Source organism: Hyla sarda, chromosome 6 (assembly GCF_029499605.1).
Source record: "Hyla sarda isolate aHylSar1 chromosome 6, aHylSar1.hap1, whole genome shotgun sequence".
Classification (NCBI taxonomy): domain Eukaryota; kingdom Metazoa; phylum Chordata; class Amphibia; order Anura; family Hylidae; genus Hyla; species Hyla sarda.
The window spans coordinates 143,646,887-143,666,301 of record NC_079194.1 but is presented as its reverse complement, the minus strand read 5'-3'; the positions used below and the strand labels follow the sequence as shown (position 1 = coordinate 143,666,301).

General features: G+C 45.7%; 1 protein-coding gene across 5 annotated transcripts in view; it reads right to left on the bottom strand.

Annotated features, from left to right (window-relative positions):
- HYDIN (HYDIN axonemal central pair apparatus protein) overlaps positions 1 to 19,415 on the bottom strand; it is a 231,459-nt gene that overhangs the window by 130,858 nt on the left and 81,186 nt on the right. For all 5 annotated transcript variants that reach the window (XM_056525415.1, XM_056525414.1, XM_056525411.1 and 2 more), the window contains 5 exons: positions 17,553 to 17,762; positions 15,798 to 15,929; positions 4,008 to 4,185; positions 3,365 to 3,444; positions 3,159 to 3,274 (listed from right to left, as the gene is read on the bottom strand). In XM_056525415.1, the coding sequence (XP_056381390.1) occupies positions 3,159 to 3,274; positions 3,365 to 3,444; positions 4,008 to 4,185; positions 15,798 to 15,929; positions 17,553 to 17,762 (716 nt within the window). The remainder of the gene's footprint in view (positions 1 to 3,158; positions 3,275 to 3,364; positions 3,445 to 4,007; positions 4,186 to 15,797; positions 15,930 to 17,552; positions 17,763 to 19,415) is intronic.

The window sequence follows — 19,415 nt, the reverse complement described above, 5'->3', positions numbered from 1 at the left end:
AGGTACGGGAGCCGGGGTGCGCATCGCGAGCGGGCGCCACCCGCATCGCAAATCGCACCCCGGCTGGAGGCGGTATCGCAGCGCACCCGGTCAGTGGATCTGACCGGGGCTCTGCAGTAGCGAGGATGTGGCGAGCGCTCCGGGGAGGAGCGGGGACCCGGAGCGCTCGGCGTAACAGTACCCCCCCCCTTGGGTCTCCCCCTCTTCTTGGAGCCTGAGAACCTGAGGACCAGACTTTTGTCTAGGATGTTGTCCTCAGGTTCCCAGGATCTCTCTTCAGGACCACAGCCCTCCCAATCGACCAAAAAAATTTTTTTCCCTCTGACCGTCTTGGAGGCCAGTATCTCCTTTACGGAGAAGATGTCAGAGGAACCGGAAACAGGAGTGGGAGAAACAAGTTTGGGAGAGAAACGGTTGATGATGAGTGGTTTAAGAAGAGAGACATGAAAGGCATTAGGAATACGAAGAGAAGGAGGAAGAAGAAGTTTGTAAGAGACAGGATTAATTTGGCACAAGATTTTGAAAGGACCAAGATAGCGTGGTCCCAGTTTGTAGCTGGGGACACGGAAGCGGACATATTTAGCGGAGAGCCATACCTTGTCTCCGGGAGAAAAAATGGGGGGAGCTCTTCTTTTCTTATCGGCAAACTTTTTCATGCAAGATGAAGCCTGTAAAAGAGAATTTTGGGTCTCTTTCCATATGGTGGAAAGATCACGAGTCACTTCATCCACAGCGGGCAAACCAGAGGGCAAGGGAGTACTGGGAACCGGTTTAAGACAGTCCTTGAAACAAGAAGTACCCCAGCTCTTGATCTCTCCTGTGGACCAATCAAGGGTTGGGGAATGGCGTTGAAGCCACGGTAGTCCAAGGAGAATTTCGGAAGTGCAATTGGAGAGGACCAAAAACTCAATTTTTTCGTGATGAGGTCCGATGCACATTAGGAGGGGCTCCGTGCGGTAACGCACGGCACAGTCCAATCTTTCATTGTTAACACAATTGATGTAGAGGGGTCTGGCGAGACTGGTCACTGGGATGTTGAACTTGTTGATGAGAGAGGCCAAAATAAAATTTCCTGCAGATCCGGAATCCAAGAAGGCCTTAGTGGAGAAGGAGAAGGTAGAGGCAGATATCCGCACAGGCACAGTAAGGCGTGGAGAAGCAGAGTTGACATCAAGAACTGTCTCACCTTTGTGCGGAGTCAGCGTACGTCTTTCCAGGCGGGGAGGACGGATAGGACAATCCTTCAGGAAGTGTTCGGTACCGGCACAGTACAGGCAAAGATTCTCCATGCGGCGTCGTGTCCTCTCTTGAGGTGTCAAGCGAGACCGGTCAACTTGCATAGCCTCCACGGCGGGAGGCACAGGAACGGATTGCAGAGGACCAGAGGAGAGAGGAGCCGGGGAGAAAAAACGCCTCGTGCGAACAAAGTCCATATCCTGGCGGAGCTCCTGACGCCTTTCGGAAAAACGCATGTCAATGCGAGTGGCAAGATGAATGAGTTCATGCAGGTTAGCAGGAATTTCTCGTGCGGCCAGAACATCTTTAATGTTGCTGGATAGGCCTTTTTTAAAGGTCGCGCAGAGGGCCTCATTATTCCAGGATAATTCGGAAGCAAGAGTACGGAATTGGATGGCGTACTCGCCAACGGAAGAATTATCCTGGACCAGGTTCAGCAGGGCAGTCTCAGCAGAAGAGGCTCGGGCAGGTTCCTCAAAGACAGTTCGAATTTCCGAGAAGAAGGAGTGTACAGAGGCAGTGACGGGGTCATTGCGGTCCCAGAGCGGTGTGGCCCATGACAGAGCTTTCCCAGACAGAAGGCTGACTACGAAAGCCACCTTAGACCTTTCAGTAGGAAACTGGTCCGACATCATCTCCAAGTGCAGGGAACATTGTGAAAGAAAGCCACGGCAAAACTTAGAGTCCCCATCAAATTTATCCGGCAAGGAAAGTCGTAGGCCGGAAGCGGCCACTCGCTGCGGAGGAGGTGCAGGAGCTGGCGGAGGAGATGATTGCTGAAGCTGTGGTAGTAGCTGCTGTAGCATCACGGTCAGTTGAGACAGCTGGTGGCCTTGTTGCGCTATCTGTTGCGACTGCTGGGCGACCACCGTGGTGAGGTCGGCGACAACTGGCAGTGGAACTTCAGCGGGATCCATGGCCGGATCTACTGTCACGATTCGGCTGGCAGGAGGTGGATCCTCTGTGCCAGAGAGGGATTGGCGTGGACCGTGCTAGTGGACCGGTTCTAAGTTACTACTGGTATTCACCAGAGCCCGCCGCAAAGCGGGATGGTCTTGCAGCGGCGGTAGTAACCAGGTCGTATCCACTAGCAACGGCTCAACCTCTCTGACTGCTGAAGATAGGCGCGGTACAAGGGAGTAGACAAGAGCAAGGTCGGACGTAGCAGAAGGTCGGGGCAGGCAGCAAGGATCGTAGTCAGGGGCAACGGCAGGAGGTCTGGAACACAGGCTAGGAACACACAAGGAAACGCTTTCACTGGCACAATGGCAACAAGATCCGGCGAGGGAGTGCAGGGGAAGTGAGGTATACATAGGGAGTGCACAGGTGAACACACTAATTAGAACAACTGCGCCAATCAGTGGCGCAGTGGCCCTTTAAATCGCAGAGACCCGGCGCGCGCGCGCCCTAGGGAGCGGGGCCGCGCGCTCCAGGACAGGACCGACGGAGAGCGAGTCAGGTACGGGAGCCGGGGTGCGCATCGCGAGCGGGCGCCACCCGCATCGCGAATCGCATCCCGGCTGGAGGCGGTATCGCAGCGCACCCGGTCAGTGGATCTGACCGGGGCGCTGCAGTAGCGAGGATGTGGCGAGCGCTCCGGGGAGGAGCGGGGACCCGGAGCGCTCGGCGTAACATTTGCTTTATTTATTTGCTTCACGCTTTATTTTTCCGGTGTGACACTTTTTTTTCCCCGTGCAACAGAATTTAATATTGTGTGACAGAATTTTTCCGACATATGCGAAACATTGATAAATACGTGAGAAAAAATAGTCTGGGAAAAAGATAACACTCTGAAAATAACCCGACACTCTTAGTAAATAAGGGCTAAAGTGCGCAGTTATGTGATAAAATGTTTTAATATTTATCCTTCTCTGGTGTAACACGTATAAAGAATGTGGAAGACACATTCAGTAACCACTCACTTTAGCAGCTGAGATCGTTTTTTCTGGGTACCCTCCCCAGTTACTCCTATATTAAGCTCATCCTCTGCATGCTTCTTTATCAGTAGACGCTCCACCTCCATCATCATCAGCGTATCCTACAAAACATAACACAGTCTGGACTTTTCTGTATACAGAACATTGCTGGCTGATTATATATATTATGCCAGGTCACCGGACGATCGTACAGTGGCATCCCATGAGCCCATTTCTCCTCCTCTTAAATTCTCTTGAGCTGCAGTCATGTAAGGCTCAAATCTATCAAATCCTAGAGGTAGAGAACAAATCGAAGTTCACATTTTAATATTTCAGTGCATTTTGGAAATTAAAATATAAGCTCTGGTTTTTATAAGCTTTTCTCTCAGACCATTTTATACTATTATTATCTCTGCTTGCTATCAGTAAATGGTGACATTCATTTTATATGTATAGAGATTACAAATCTGACTTGATCACACATCTGTAGGGAGACCACAAATACACAGTAACAGAAACAGTGAGGCACATAGAAGTGAGGAGGGGGGGGGGGCAAGCAAAATTGAAATAAGTCCCCATTATGGTGCTGGACCTTGCCACCCAAAAGCAAAGGGGATAAGGACAATCCAGGGCTGGACCACCTCTCTCCAAGCCACAAGCTCTACCTCTTTGGTAAATACATCCATGTTAACAAGATCTGCATTTGTGTCAGTTAGATGATAGGGTGAGCACAAAAATGCATAGATGTGAAGCTGGTGGGCATATAAGTAAGGCACAGGAGTGAAACATAGAACCATAGAAGTGAAGCATGAGGAACAGGAACGGTGCAATATGGATCTATTTTTGTGTGAATACCATTGATGTTACGAGGAAGATCCAGGCAGATGCGGGGGAACGCTCCCTCTCCTCTCAAGGCAATGATCTCTGGATCCATATGAGCCACTTGCACGTAAATGAAGCGCTGAAAATTTTCAGGGACTCCAGGGAAAAAGGAAACTTTCAGAACCTCTTCTCCTCCGGCAGGAATAAGACCCTAGGGGCAGATAGGGGATAAAGGAAGATATAAGATTTGTTCTGGTAGAAATGTGTCTAGGAAGACTAAGTTTCTACTTGTTTTCTTTTATGCGTTTTTCCCAAAAATACGGAAAAATGGCCCCCATGGTGTTTTTTCATTGAAAAACCACAGTTTTGCAAAGTCCCAGCATGTTGAGCCTATGGCGTTATCCCCTGAAATTGTGGCGTTTTTCTCCCATAGAAGTCTATAGGAGTAAAAAACACCAAGAAAAACAACATGTGGGTTTTAACTTTGGCGTTTCTGCAGGCGGTTTTTATTCTTTTTTTTTTTTACTTAAGCAATCAAAAAAAGTTATGGAGATACCTTTTTTTAATAAAATTTGGTAGGGTACCATTAAAAAAACAAAAAAGATACAGTAGTAATGGAAAAAATTGTACCTCACAAAATTTATCTTTTTGATAACTAGGTTTTTATTAATTTTTAAAACAGGCATCAATTTATGTGGGCGGGCAGGGTACAAAAAATGTAGCCGACAATAAAAAAATGTAGTGTGTGTTTTTCACTTTTTTTTCTTTATTTTTTAAATTTTTTAGGTAGTACTACTACTCCCAGCATGGAACAAACTGTTCCATGATGGGAGTAGTAAGTAGTACATGTACTTCTGACACCCGTTGCGATCCTCCTGTATAATGTACAGATGCGGCCAGCCGCTCTTCTATGGTCCCCTGCACTGCCGTATATATACGCCTATTCATATTTCCCGCAGAGAGCTGTGATACGCCAGATGGTTCCAGCCAATCACAACTTTCTGTGGGAAATATGAATAGGTGTATATATACTTCAGTGCAGGGGACCATGATAGAGCTGCTGGCCACATCTATACATTATACAGGAGGATCGCAATGGCTGCGATCTGTCTATTAATACAGGTACTACAGCTCCCAACATGGAGCAGAGTGTGCTCCATGTTGGGAGCAGTAGTACCTGCAGTTAAGGACTGACACCCGCTGCGATCGTCCTTCATCCCTGAGATGCGGAGCAGCTTTCTCCTGCGCTCGCATCTCTGCTCTGTACTCCGGCCAGCCACTCACTCGCTGAGAGTGGGGATTGGCTGCCACCATCAGGCCAATCCCCACTCTGGGCGGAAAATATGAATGAATTTCTATTCACATCACTGGCCGGCCCGGAGTATAGTGCAGAGATGCGAGCGCTGTATAGAGCCGCTCCGCATCTCTGCTATATTATGGACGATTGCATCGGGTGTCAGGAGTGACACCCAGGGCGATCTGTCTATTAGTACAGTAACTACTACTCCCATCATGGAACAGTGTGTTCCATGCTGGGAGTAGTAGTACTGCCTACAAAATATATATATAAAAAAAGAGAAAAACATACACACACTACATTTTTATTATTGTCGGCTACATTTTTAGTGCCCTGCCTGTCCACATAAATTGATCCCTGTTTAAAAATTAACAAAAATGTTGTTATAAAAAATATGAATTTCATTAAATAATTTTTTTTCCATCACTACTGCATCCTTTTTTTTCTACTTCTTCTTTTTTTTTTTTTTTTGGGAAATATAGAAAAACTTCAAAGGGGGGGCCATAAAATGCAATTTCCACTCAAAGGCATAAAACGCCAGAAATAAATAAATAAATAAAAACACACAGAAAAATGCTGTGACTATTATTTAGCTGTTGGTGGCCACATCACACACAGTCTAGATTTATACAACTTATACCACTATAGCTAGAAATCCTGGAAGCTCTAGCAGATGCAGAAAGAGAGTTTCATCCACTAGAGGGCAATGTCTGTCTCCAAATCTTTACCAAAATATTAAAAGATGATTCCTACAGTGTTACATAACATTTCATTGTCTGCTTTGTGTGTTTATCCTCTTCATCTGTAAACACTCTGGATTCTGTCACATATTAATTGCATTTTAATGCAGCTGTAGTGATGTTCTCTACACAGTATAGACTGTAGTATGTGCAGGCTCCATGTGTTGCATGTATGGAGACTGTGGGTATAATTATCAGCTACACCAGTGGTCTTCAACCTGCGGACCTCCAGATGTTGCAAAACTACAACTCCCAGCATGCCCTGGCTGTCCGGGCATACTGGGAGTTGTAGTTTTGCAACATCTGGAGGTCCGCAGGTTGAAGACCACTGAGCTACACTGTATACTGATATCACTATGTGCAGGCTTCACAAGCTTCCTGCAAAGATGTGGTGATGTGTTTTCTACAGAATAAACTGATTGTAGTCAGGGCCATATTTACCATTAGGTGCCTGTGCCTACGGCAGCAACGTTGAGGAAGGCGGCAATAAAAGTGAAAACAAAAATGAGGAACAGTTTTGACATAGCTGCAGACACCTTGCTGTGGCCTGGAGAAAAAAAAATTCCCTCCTCCGTTTAATCCACAGGGGTCATAAGTGCTGAGAAATTTACCTGCAGATTTGCAGCCGCAGCTGCTCATTGTGTTGTGGATTTGTGATTAATTTCCTCACCTTCTGTGTACGGGGGTGAGATTTACAGTGAATCTGCAACAAAATCCACATGTAACACAAAGAATCTGCTTTTCAGATCTGTCACAAATATGCAGCAAAAACATGAAACTTGTGGAATAACTCTTATGGGGTTGTATCCAGTCTGAGTGCCCACAGCAGCATGAGCTGTATATATGGCCATGGTGGTACTGTGCACAGGTTCTATGTGCTGCCTGTATAGTGGCCTTTCAGGTACAATGTATACTGACTGTAATGTGCGCAGGCTAAAGAAACAAGCACTCACCTGTACTGGCTCAAGCTCTGACAACCCCCTCCAGTGTCTATGGACACGTGTAGGGAGCTCATGTAACAATATGATAACAGAGAAAGTCTGTTTCCACCCATAGAACTTTTATGTTGCTTTATTTAGGAACTTGGGGGGGGGGGGGGGGTAATTTATCAAAACCTGTTGAGAGGCAAAGTTGCCCAGTTGCCCATAGCAACCAATCAGCTTGCTTCTTACATTCTTAACAAGGCCTCTGAAAAATGAAAGAAGAAGCTGATTGGTTGCTATGGGCAACTTTGCCTCTCCACGGGTTTTGATAAATCTCCCCATTGGTGTAAAAAAACATCGGCCCACATTTATCATTGTAGGTGTAAGTGAAGCATGTTTTTACACCCTTTTTTGTGTGCTGGTAATGTGTAGGAGCGCCAAATGTATTAAATGTTCACAGAGCATTTGATACATTTTGTGCAGGTAAACGTTTTCTGAAATTTCTCTCTTCACGTACACCAAAAAGCTACACCAGGTCTGGGATGGTGTAGTTTTAGACAGTTTTCAGTGGCTTTGCGTCTTTTTTGCTCCTTTTTTACAAAAAGGCGCAGTTCATAAATCCCTTCTATATCATGTGTACAGTGGTCCCTCAACATACGATGGTAATTCGTTCCAAACGACCCATCGTTTGTCGTATCCATCGTATGTTGAGGGATCCGTGCAATGTAAAGTATAGGAAGCTGTACTCACCTGTCACCGCCGCTCCGCACCAGGTCCTCACCGCTCCCGCTGCTGTTCCAGGGGCTCCCGATGCTGTCCCGCTGCTCCGGTGTCTTCTTCGCGATCCTCCGGTGTCTTGCGCATCTTCTGCAGGGTCCGGGCCTCGCTTTCTGGTGACGTTATTACGCTGCTGCTCCGGCGCGGCGTGCGTAGTAACGTAATAACGACGCCGGAAAGCAAGGCCCGGACCCTGGAGAAGATGCGCAAGACACCGGAGGATCGCGAAGTGGACCCGGAGCATCGGGAATAGGTAAGTGAACCTGCTGGGGCACATTACACTGCTATCCAACAGCAGCTTAAGCATTTTGCGCTGTCGGATAGCAGTTAATGCGATGGCCCCGACATATAAAAGCATCGTATGTCGATGCTGACATCGACATGCGATGGCCTCTGAGAGGCCATCGTATGTCGATTTCATCATATGTCGGGGCCATCGTAGGTCCGGGGGTTACTGTATTGCCAAAATCAGCGGATTGCAACTAAAAATCAGTGGATTGCAACTCAAAATCAGCAGAAATGTGTAAACAAAAAGGCGCAAAAAAGGCGCAAGTAAGCCCTGCTTGCGCCTTTTTGTGCCTTTTGTAGACACAAAAAACTGTCTAAAGACAATGATAAATGTCGGCCATCAAGTGCAACTCTGGGCTGAAAAAGAGCACAGCAGCACTTGAAATGCATATGTTTTTTTCCAGAGTTGCATGTGATGTTTTTTGCACACCAAGTTTATGAATAAAGCAACTTAAAAGTTCTATGGATGATGCCAGGCAGTCTGTGTTGCCGTATTATGCTGTGGTGAGGCTGTGGTAATGACAGGTACAGTGTATACCAGGGGTCAGCAACCCCTGGCACGCGTGCCATGAGTGGCACGCGGGGTGAATTTGAGTTGCACGCAAGGGAGCGCCAACAAGTGGCAGAGTTACTAACTGGGGCCAGTCCTGGGACGCTGTCACTTTAACAGCACTGGCTGGTGGTATGACATGTGCCTGCATGCAGCACATCTATTACCAGTAGTACTGAAGACACAGCCTGGGATGTCGGATGATCTGTCTCCCCCTCTCCCTGCTCAATTAGTTATTGCTGTGCAGACCGGAAACATCTTCAGGGAGAGTTCCCTCTCCTTTCCTCCTGTCACCTCATGCAGCTGCCGTGCTCCGCTGTCTGTCAGCAACATGGAGGGGGGAGTGGGATCGCTCTGTGCTCTGTATCGGCCGTGAAGTGGTTGAAGGAGGTCAGGAGTCACTGCTAAAAATAAGTAAGTCCCCTGTATTTTTCTCTGGAATACACGCAGCTCAGCTCCTGGCTCTGTCAACAGCTCTCTTGTCCCAGAGACGGACTCTGGTCTCTGTCAGTCTTTAGATCCTCCATATCAGTGTGTCATTCACAGATGCCCATAACAGTGTGTCATTCACAGATCCTCCATAACAGTGTCATTCACAGATCCCTCTATAGCAGTGTCATTCACAGATCCATCTATAACAGTGTGTATTTCACAGATCCTCCATAACAGTGTGTCATCTACAGATCCCCCATAACAGTGTGTCATTCACAGATTCCCCATAACGGTGTCATTCACATATTCCCCATAACGGTGTCATTCACAAATCCTCCATAACAGTGTCATTCACAGATTCTCCATAACAGTGTCATTCACAGATCCCCCTATAACAGTGTAGGGATCGACCGATTATCGGTATGGCCGATATTATCGGCCGATAATCACGATTTTGGGCATTATCGGTATCGGCAATTACCTTGCCGATAAGCCGATAATGCCCTGCCCCCCGCACCGCCCCCACCGCACCGCGACCGCCAAAACCCCCCGACCCGCCGCACCGCACCCCAGACCCACCGCACCGCGTCGCACCCCCCACCGTGATGCTGGGCGGTATACCGGTATGGATTTTTGCCCATACCGCTATACCGGTCGGGCCCCTCCCCCACCCTCAGAGTCAATAAAAAAAATTTATGTGAACCGGTCCGGGCTGTCCTTCTTCTCCGGCGGTCATCTTCTCCACTCCGGGCAGGCTCCGGCCTAGTACACTGCATAGACGCCGTGACGTCAGGTGCGTCGCTGCGCACGGGCGTCACTGCGCAGCGGCGTCTATGCAGTGTACTAGGCCGGAGCCTGCCCGGAGTGGAGAAGAGGACCCCCGGAGAAGAAGGACAGCCCGGACCGGTTCACTCTTCACCCGGAACGCCCCCGAACACTACAGGAAGGAAGGATGGATGGCCCGGACCACCCTGACAGGTAGGGGGAGAGAAGCTGGTGGCGGCGGCGGCCTATGGCCCCGCAAAAGCCACTGCAGATCATTGATTTAAAGCGACCGCTTTAAATCAATGATCTGCAGCGGTGTCGCAGGGGGTTAAATAGCCGATAACTTATACCGGAATATCGGTATAAGTTATCGGCTATCGGCCCTAACCTGCACCGATTATCGGTATCGGCCCTAAAAAAACGATATCGGTCGATCCCTATAACAGTGTAATTCACAGATCCACCATAAGTGTGTCATTCACAGATCCCCCTATAACAGTGTGTCATTCACAGATCCCCCATAACAGTGTCATTCACAGATAAACCATAACTATGTCATTCACAGATCCCCAATAAATGTATCTAAGGATCCCCCATCACAGTGTTTTATCTACAGATCCTCCATCAAAGTGTCTTATCTACAGATCCCCCATAAACAGTGTATCATCTACAGATCCCCCATAACAGTGTGTCATCTACAGATCCCCCATAACAGTGTGTCATCTACAGATCCCCCATTACAGTGTGTCATCTACAGATCCTCCATAAAAGTGTCATCTACAGATCCTCCATAACAGTGTGTCCTCTACAGATCCTCCCCATAAGTGTGTCCTCTACAGATCCCTCATAACAGTGTGTCATCTACAGATCCACCATAACAGTGTTGTCATTCACAGATCCCCCATAAGTGTGCCATCTACAGATCACCATATCTGTGTCATTTACAGATCCCCCATACCAGTTGCGGACATTAGAGAGCATTTTCATGTTCCTCTGGATGCCCACTTCAGGTATCTTCAGTTGCAACATGCAGTCTCTACACAGTTTGGTTCCCTGGAAGTTACCTCTGTGTTTAATTATTTAGAATTGCTCCTGGGGACCACCGATCTGGCTAAGCCTCTCACTCAGAGTTATGCTTTATTACAATCAGTGGGTCCAGATCCGTTTGCTCTTGCACAGCTGAAATGGGTTGAGGATGTTCCTAGTCTTTCTGTAGACATGTGGAAGGAGGTAGTTAAGACATATTACCCTACGGTAGTTAGTATCTGAGATCTGCTCATTCAATCCAGGTTTGTCCTACGTTTGTATTATACTCCTGTTAGACTTTATTGCATGGGGGTCTCGGGGTCGGATGTTTTGTTTTAGGTGTGGGAGGGAGAGAAGTACTTTTTTGCATGCGGTTTGGACTTGCTCTTGTGTGGTGCCCTTTCGGAGAGAGGTGATGACGTTCTTGTCAGACCATCTAAAATTCCCCTTTGTTTTGACGCCAGAAGTATGTTTGTGGGGGGTTATCAATTGTTTAGTGTCGGGCTCTTATCGGCATATATTGATCAGTTTTCTCTTGTATTGTGCATGCAAGGTCATAGTGATGGCTTGGAAAGATGTGTCCTCCCCTCCTTTGTCTCAGTGGATAGCTTTAGTGAACAAATATGTTCCCCTATATCATGCCTTGTACGTAAGTCGGAAATGGACAAAAAAATTTGATAAGGTCTGGATGCAGTGGATGTTGTTAGCTGTCTCTACTGATCCTCCGCTTCATGGGGCTTCCCAATCTTAAGCTGGTATCGTAGATAAATTGTGAGCTCCCTGGAAATGTTTTGTTGTATGTGTATGAATGGGTTTGTCCTGTCAGTGGTGTGTTATTACTGTGTTGGTGTTCTCTGTGGGGAGACTCCTCACCCTCGTACTTATAGGGGTATACGATTGCTAGGTTATGGACTACTCCTTCTGGTACTTTACACATCCTGTCTTATGGTCTGACTGTTGTGTGGGTGCGGGTGTAGAGGGTCCTCATGAAACTATTAATTGTATGTTGTTAATTTTCTTGACAAAAGTTAATAAATAAAAAATAAAATAAAAAATATATATATATATATATATATATAAAAAAAAAAAAGATCCCCCATAACAGTGTGTCATTTACAGAACCCCCATAACAGTGTGTCATCTACAGATCGCCATATAACAGTGTGACATTCACAGTCCACCATAACTGTGTCATCTACAGATCCCCATAACAGTGTTTCATCTACAGATCCCCATAACAGTGTGTCATTCACAGATCCTCCATAACAGTGTGTCATTCACAGATCCCTCTATAACAGTGTGTCATCTACAGATTCAGAACCCCCATAAGTGTATAATCTAAAGATCCCCAATAACAGTGTTTCATCTTCAGATCCCCCATAACAAGTGTCATCTAAAGATCCCCCATAACAGTGTGTCATCTACAGATCCCCCATAACAGAGTGTCATTTGCAGATCCCCATAACTGTGTCATCTACAGATACCCATAACAGTGTTTCATCTACAGATATCCATAACAGTGTGTCATTCACAGATCCTCCATAACAGTGTGTCATTCACAGATCCCCCTATAACAATGTGTCATCTACAGATTATGCAGCAGGTTGATTCCGGGTCTGTATTATGCAGGGCAGTGATTCCAGGGTCTGTATTATGCAGGGCAGTGATTCCGGGGTCTGTATTATGCAAGGCAGTGATTCAGGGGTCTGATTCTGGGGTTTGTGTTATGGTGGGGTCTGATTCTGGGGTCTGTATTATGTATGGAGGTCTGATTCTGGGTCTGTATTATGGAGGGGTCTGATTCTGGGGTCTGTATTATAGTGGGGACTTATTATGGGGTCTGTATTATGGTGGGTGGTGATTCTGGGGTCTGTATTATGGTGGGGATGGATTCTGGGGTCTGTATTATGGTGGGGACTTATTATGGGGTCTGTATTATGGTGGGGTCTGATTCTGGGGTCTGTATTATGGTGGATGGTGATTCTGGGGTCTGTATTATGGTGGGTGGTGATTCTGGGGTCTTTATTATGGTGGGTGGTGATTCTGGGGTCTGTATTATGGTGGTTGGTGATCCATGGGTCTGTATTATGGTGGGGTCTGATTCTGGGGTCTGTATTATGGTGGGGTCTGATTCTGGCATCTGTATTATAGTGGGTGGTGATTCTGGGGTCTTTATTATGGTGGGTGGGGATTCTGGGGTCTGTATTATGGTGGGTGGTGATTCTGGGGTCTGTGTTATGGAGGGGTCTGATTCTGGGGTCTGTATTTTGGAGGGGTCTGATTCTGGGTCTGTATTATGGTGGGTGGTGATTCTGGGGTCTTTATTATGGTTGGTGGGGATTCTGGGGTCTGTATTTTGGAGGGGTCTGATTCTGGGGTCTGTATTATGGTAGGGACTGATTCTGGGGTCTGTATTATGGTGGGAGCTGATTCTGGGGTCTGTGTTATGGTGGGGTCTGATTCTGGGGTCTGTATTATGGTGGGTGGTGATTCTGGGTCTGTATTATGGTGGGTGGTGATTCTGGGGTCTGTATTATGGTGGGTGGTTATTCTGGGGTCTGTATTATGGTGGGAGCTGATTCTGGGGTCTGTATTATGGTGGAGTCTGATTCTGGGGTATTTATTATGGTGGGAGCTGATTCTGGGGCCTGAATTATGGAGGGGTCTGATTCTGGGGTCTGTATTATAGTGGGGGCTGATTCTGGGTTCTGTATTATGGTGGGGACTGATTCTGGGGTCTGAATAAAAATGTTTATCCATCCTGAACAAAAACTTTATTAGCTGTGGTGTCAATCCCCTTCCTATTTCACAGAATATATAGTTCGTCTATCGACCAAAAACGTATCACAGAATAGTAGACTTATTAAACTATAACTTTTATTTCATGCCCACAAAATGGGGGGGGGGGGGGTACAATAAATCATAATAAACACTCACAAACTGTGTGGATGAGCACCTCAGTGGCTCCTCTGATACGTCTGATCAAGCACATAAATCAGTCCGTATTCATCCACACCAATCAACATATAGATAATGCCACAAGATATATAAAATTGCCAAACATTAAAGTATAGTGTAAATACATTGATATGTATCTATTTTACCCTAGCCCCAGGTGACTCAGGAAGGGATAAGGATGGGACAACTGGTGGGCCGGGACTGGGAGCCTGTCACTCCCTGTAGCTAATACTGCTCTAGTCCCTAAGCCTAGGAAGAATTGTCGTCCTAAAAAGGACGGTCCCGCTCCGGAACCTAGCTGTCATTCACTATACTCACCCTATCATATGCTGGCTTCCTTACTAGGAATGATGCTAACTGACTAGCCGGGCCAGTCCCTATGGCTAGGTGTTCCTAAAATTGAAAACAGTTCAGTATAGCAGGGGTCTACCTGACTTCCAGTAATAGTGTGTGTGTGTGTGTGTGTGTGTGGGGGGGGGGGGGGGTATGTTCTGCTAGATAAAGACGTACTTGCTTTATATCAAATCTGCAGGGGGTATGTGCTGCTAGATAGTATATACACCCACAGGTGATAACTCTATAGTCCTAAGCGGTATCCAGGAATGATATACCCAATACCACATCTACTTGTGGAATATAGATAATGATAGGATGTGGATAAAAAGATGTGCACGGGTCTTATCTATTGTTGATATACTTATATATTAAAGATATATGTACATCCAGATGATATATTTCTTGCACCTAACCAAAGTCATCAAGAAAGATAAATAAATTGTCTGCTTGATCTGTGTTGATAAAAACTAGGCAGACACACGTGCAAGAAATGTGTGTATTGGAATGTGAAACCTGCCCTAGAACGTTCAAAAAATATATATCTCCAGATATTATGTCTCTTGCATCTGACAGAAAAGATTAACAAGGTAAGTTCTCTGCTAGATTATGTCCGCCAACACAAACATTACCATCACCATATAAGCTCCAGATCTATGGGTCCAACAACATCAAGCAGACAATATATACTATAACCCATATGCGGAATGCACATACAATACAATAGCAAAGCTGTAGACAGGCTAATGCAGCCCACATGAATGCAACAAATGTTCAGTAAGCATGCACAAACAGATGTAACTACTCCTACAATTGTTGAATAATAATTGTAGGAGTAGTACCATAGGTGGTTTTTGTTGTCATTTCTATTGGTTTAACATTTCAGAGGAAGAGTGTAGGTTATATATATATACAAACAGATGTAAGCAGGCAAAAAAATAGCATGTCAAATTAACTATGAGCATAACGCAAATGAGACATATATGCCAGCAGCTTTTCACTCCATGAGGACAGGGTGCAAAGGAATTATGGTGCCGCACAGTGTACCCACAAACATCCAGATCCATAAAGCAGTATAGGGTATATAGATTTATAAGTGTATACTTATACTGTCTGATGTTAATGATGCCATATAGCCTCTCAACGCGTTTCTTCCATCATAGGTCATCAGGAGAGAGAGGTGATAGATGTCAATCCCCTTCCTCTGTATTGTCTTCACTGTAAGGCCCTTACAGCAGGGACAATATATTTGAAACATTTTGAAAAAAAAAAAAAAAATACCGTGTGACAAGCCACACCCCTACTAACCCCACACACAATAAGCCACACTCTTTTTGCCGGAAGACCGTGCGACTTTGAAAAAAAATTTGGCACAGCACTCCCAAAAGGTTGCCTACCCCTGGTGTATACCAACTGCACTGTGTACAGGCTGGCTATATTGTGGCTGTTGCAACAATCATTAGGTACAATGTTTACTGACTGTACTGTGTGCAGGCTTCATATGCTAATTGTGGAGAGGCTGAGGTGATGATTACCAGGTACAACGTATATGACTACACTATGTACAGGCTCCATGTGCTGCCTGTATGTGGTGATTATTAGGCTCTAGTGTCACACTGGATGTAGATAGTACACACACCTGTTACCTGCTACCTGTTCTGTGTACAGTTTGTAAATAGAGGGGGAATATGTAATTTGAACAACAGTGTTGTTAAGGAATGAGGGTGCACTTACACTTGAAGGATGGATCTGTGGCTCCCCAGTGTATGGAGGTTTCTGTGATCTTTGGTTCTTCACAGTAAATGGAAAACTGACCTTTCCTGTGTTCCTGAGGACAATCTGTGTGTTGTATACTTGGTCAAACATCTGTGAAAACAAATACATGTCACATGTACTGGATCATCCATGGTACCAGGAATACACACATGGATTGTTCTTAACAGTTCACCAAATTCCAACATGGTACTGTAATAGGATGCATGCGCCGTAACAATTTCTTTCCTCCTAGACCTTCTACTATCAACTGAGCATCTTGGACCGAAGTGGGGTCACTGAATGGTGAGGTACGTAGGCGAAGATTTATTGAAACATGTGTAGGGAAAGAGTGGTACAGCTGCCTATATCAACCAATCAAATAGCTTTTTTCATTATTACAAAGGCCTCTGAAAAACAAAAGGAGCAATCTGATTGGTTGCTATGGGCAACTGCACCACTCTTCCTTTACACAGGTTTTGATAAATCTCCACCATAGTGCATAAAAGTCCAACGCTCGGCTGACTCAGTAATAAATCATCTGTCATTAAAATAAACACAAACACTTTCTCCAAGAGTTTCACAAAATGAGTCTCCAAGAAAATGCAGCTTTATGCAAGCCTTACATCACCAAGCCCAATGCCAAGCATTGGATGGAGAAGTGTAAAGCACAGCACCACACTGGACTCTGGGACAGTGAAAACCTGTTCTGTGGCGTGATTGAATCACACTTCTTGTGTTTCTGATGGATTTATCAAATGCCAGAAGAATGTGACTTTAGTTTCAGTGAAGAGAAACCTTAATGGTTTAGTATACCGAGACATTTTGGACACTGGTATGCTATCAACTTTGGATTTGGTTTTTGCCATTTTCTGTTCCAGCATAAGGTCCATAAGGAATGGTTGGGTGTGTTTGGTGTGGAAGAGATTAAAGGGGTTATCCAGGAAAAAACTTTTTTTATATATCAAATGGCTCCAGAAAGTTAAACAGATTTGTAACTTACTTTTATTAAAAAATCTTAATCCTTTCAGTAGTTATGAGCTGCTGAATTTGAGTTGTTCTTTTCTGATGACACGTGTCTCGGGCACTGTCCAGAGCAGAAGCAAATCCCCATAGCAAACCTCTTCTACTCTGTGCAGTTCCCGAGACAGACAGAGGTGTCAACAGAGAGCACTGTTGTCAGACAGAAAAGAACAACTCAACTTCAACAGCTGATAATTATTGGAAGGATCAAGATTTTTTAATAGAAGTAAATTACAAATCTGTTTAACTTACTGGAGCCAGTTGATATATAAAAAAAAATGTTTTTCCCCTGGAATACCCTTTTAAGTGGCCTGCACAGAGCTCTGACCTAAACCCATCAAACCCTTTTGGGATGAAGTAGAAAGAAGACTACAAGCCAGGCCCTTTAGTCCAAGCTATACATATAATATATAACACTTAAGACACGTTAAAGAAGAATAGCCTGGGGAACATTGTTTGATTAAAGTTAATTGTGATTATGTGGAGATAAGAAAGGACTGACGGCTTCTTATATAAGCCCTTGAAAGAAACCTTATAGGTGAAGGACTCTTGTGGTGTGTAAAATATAACTTTCAAGCAGACTAGGTGGTTTTGCACTGGTTGCCCTTGTCATACCCACATTTTACATGCACTCCAGTGCTTATGACTATAGCAATCACTAGAAAATACACATAATCTCTTTTGTTAGTAGTATAGCTGCATGTAATATGTTACCTGTACTCCACAGTCGATTTCTCTCGAAGTTAAATTGTAGCTCACAAGCGAGGCCTCACCATGCAGGCTGACCTCATACACGGGACCCCCATAGACTTCACACAAAGCCCTTGCTCCAGCGTTAATGTCTGTGTGTCCATAGAATGTAAAGGAGACAATCTGACTCTCTCCTGGCTGCAGAGTCCCAAACTGAGGCAGAATATCAAAAATCTGAAGGAGATTATTACAGTCATTATATAGGTTCTCAGTGACATGGATTGCTGCCGTCATTAAAGAGGATGTCCAGGAATAGAAAAACAGAGCTGATTACTTCCAAAAATAGCACCACACCTGTCCTCAGGTTATGTGTGGTTTTACAACTTGGCTTAATTTATTTCAATGGAACTGAGCTGCAATACCACACACAACCTGAGGACAATTGTGGTGCCATTTTAGTAAAAAATGGCTATGTGTTGAGTTATTCTAAGGGGGCACAACATTAAACACTGTTATACAGGCTGTGCACTCACTACTTTACATTGTAGCAGAGTGTCATTTCTTCAGTGTTGTCATATGAAAAGCTAAAATAAAATATTTACAAACATATTAGGGGTGGAGATACTGTAGATCATGGGTGTCGAACATGCAGCCCGCGAGCCGCATGCAGCCCACAATGAATATCTTTGCGGCCCGGCAAAGATATTCATTACTCTGGTCAGGGCCGGATCATCATTGGCGCTCCTGGAGCCCCTGCTCCGGGCCCCGGTCACATTCAGGGCATCCCTGTGTCCTGAAAAATCTTTTCAGGACACAAGGATGCCCAGTTACCTCTCTGCGGCCCGGCGTTAACTTTAAAATCGCAGGGGCCGCCAGGAGGAAGCGCACGCAGGGACCTCACTTATGTCCCATGCATGCGCCCATAGGAGAAGAGCGGAGCAGTGAGGAGGACGCACGGGTATGGTAAGTCACCACTCACCAGCACGCCATCTTTGGTGTTCCGACCACCGCCCATAGGCCATAGCAGTAGATCGTGACCCCGGACCGGAGGAGTGGGGCAGTAAACAGACATACAGCCTCCAGCCATACACTGTATATGGCTGAAGGCTGTATGTCTGTGGGGGAACTGTACTTCACCTAATGTGGGGGAACTATACTGCACCTAATGTGGGGGAACTATACTGCACCTAATGTGGGGAACTATACTGCCCCTAATGTGGGGAACTATACTGCACGTAATGTGGGGGAACCATACTGCACCTAAGGTGGGGATCTATACTGCCAACCTAATGTGGGGGAACTGTACTGAACCTAATGTGGGGGAACTGTACTGCACCTAATGTGGGGAACTATACTGCCAACCTAATGTGGGGGAACTGTACTGCTCCTAATGTGGGGAACTATACTACACCTAATGTGGGGGAGCTATAGTGCACCTAATGTGGGGGAACTGTACTGCACCTAATGTGGGGGAACTGTACTGCACCCAATGTGGGGAACTATACTGCACCTAATGTGGGGAACAATACTGCACCTAATGTTGGTAACTATACTGCCAACCTAATGTGGGGGAACTATACTGCCAACCTAATGTGGGGAGCTATACTGCCAACCTTATGTGGGGGAACTGTACTGCACCTAATGTGGGGGAACTGTACTGCACTTAATGTGGGGAACTGTACTGCACCTAATGTGGAGGAAGTGTACTGCACCTAATGTGGAGGAACTGTACTGCACCTAATGTGGGGGAGCTATACTGCACCTAATGTGGGGAACTATACTGCAACTAATGTGAGGGAACTATACTGCATCTAAGGTGGGGGAACTGTACTGCACCTAATGTGGGGGAACTATACTGCACCTAATGTGGGGAACTATACTGCACCT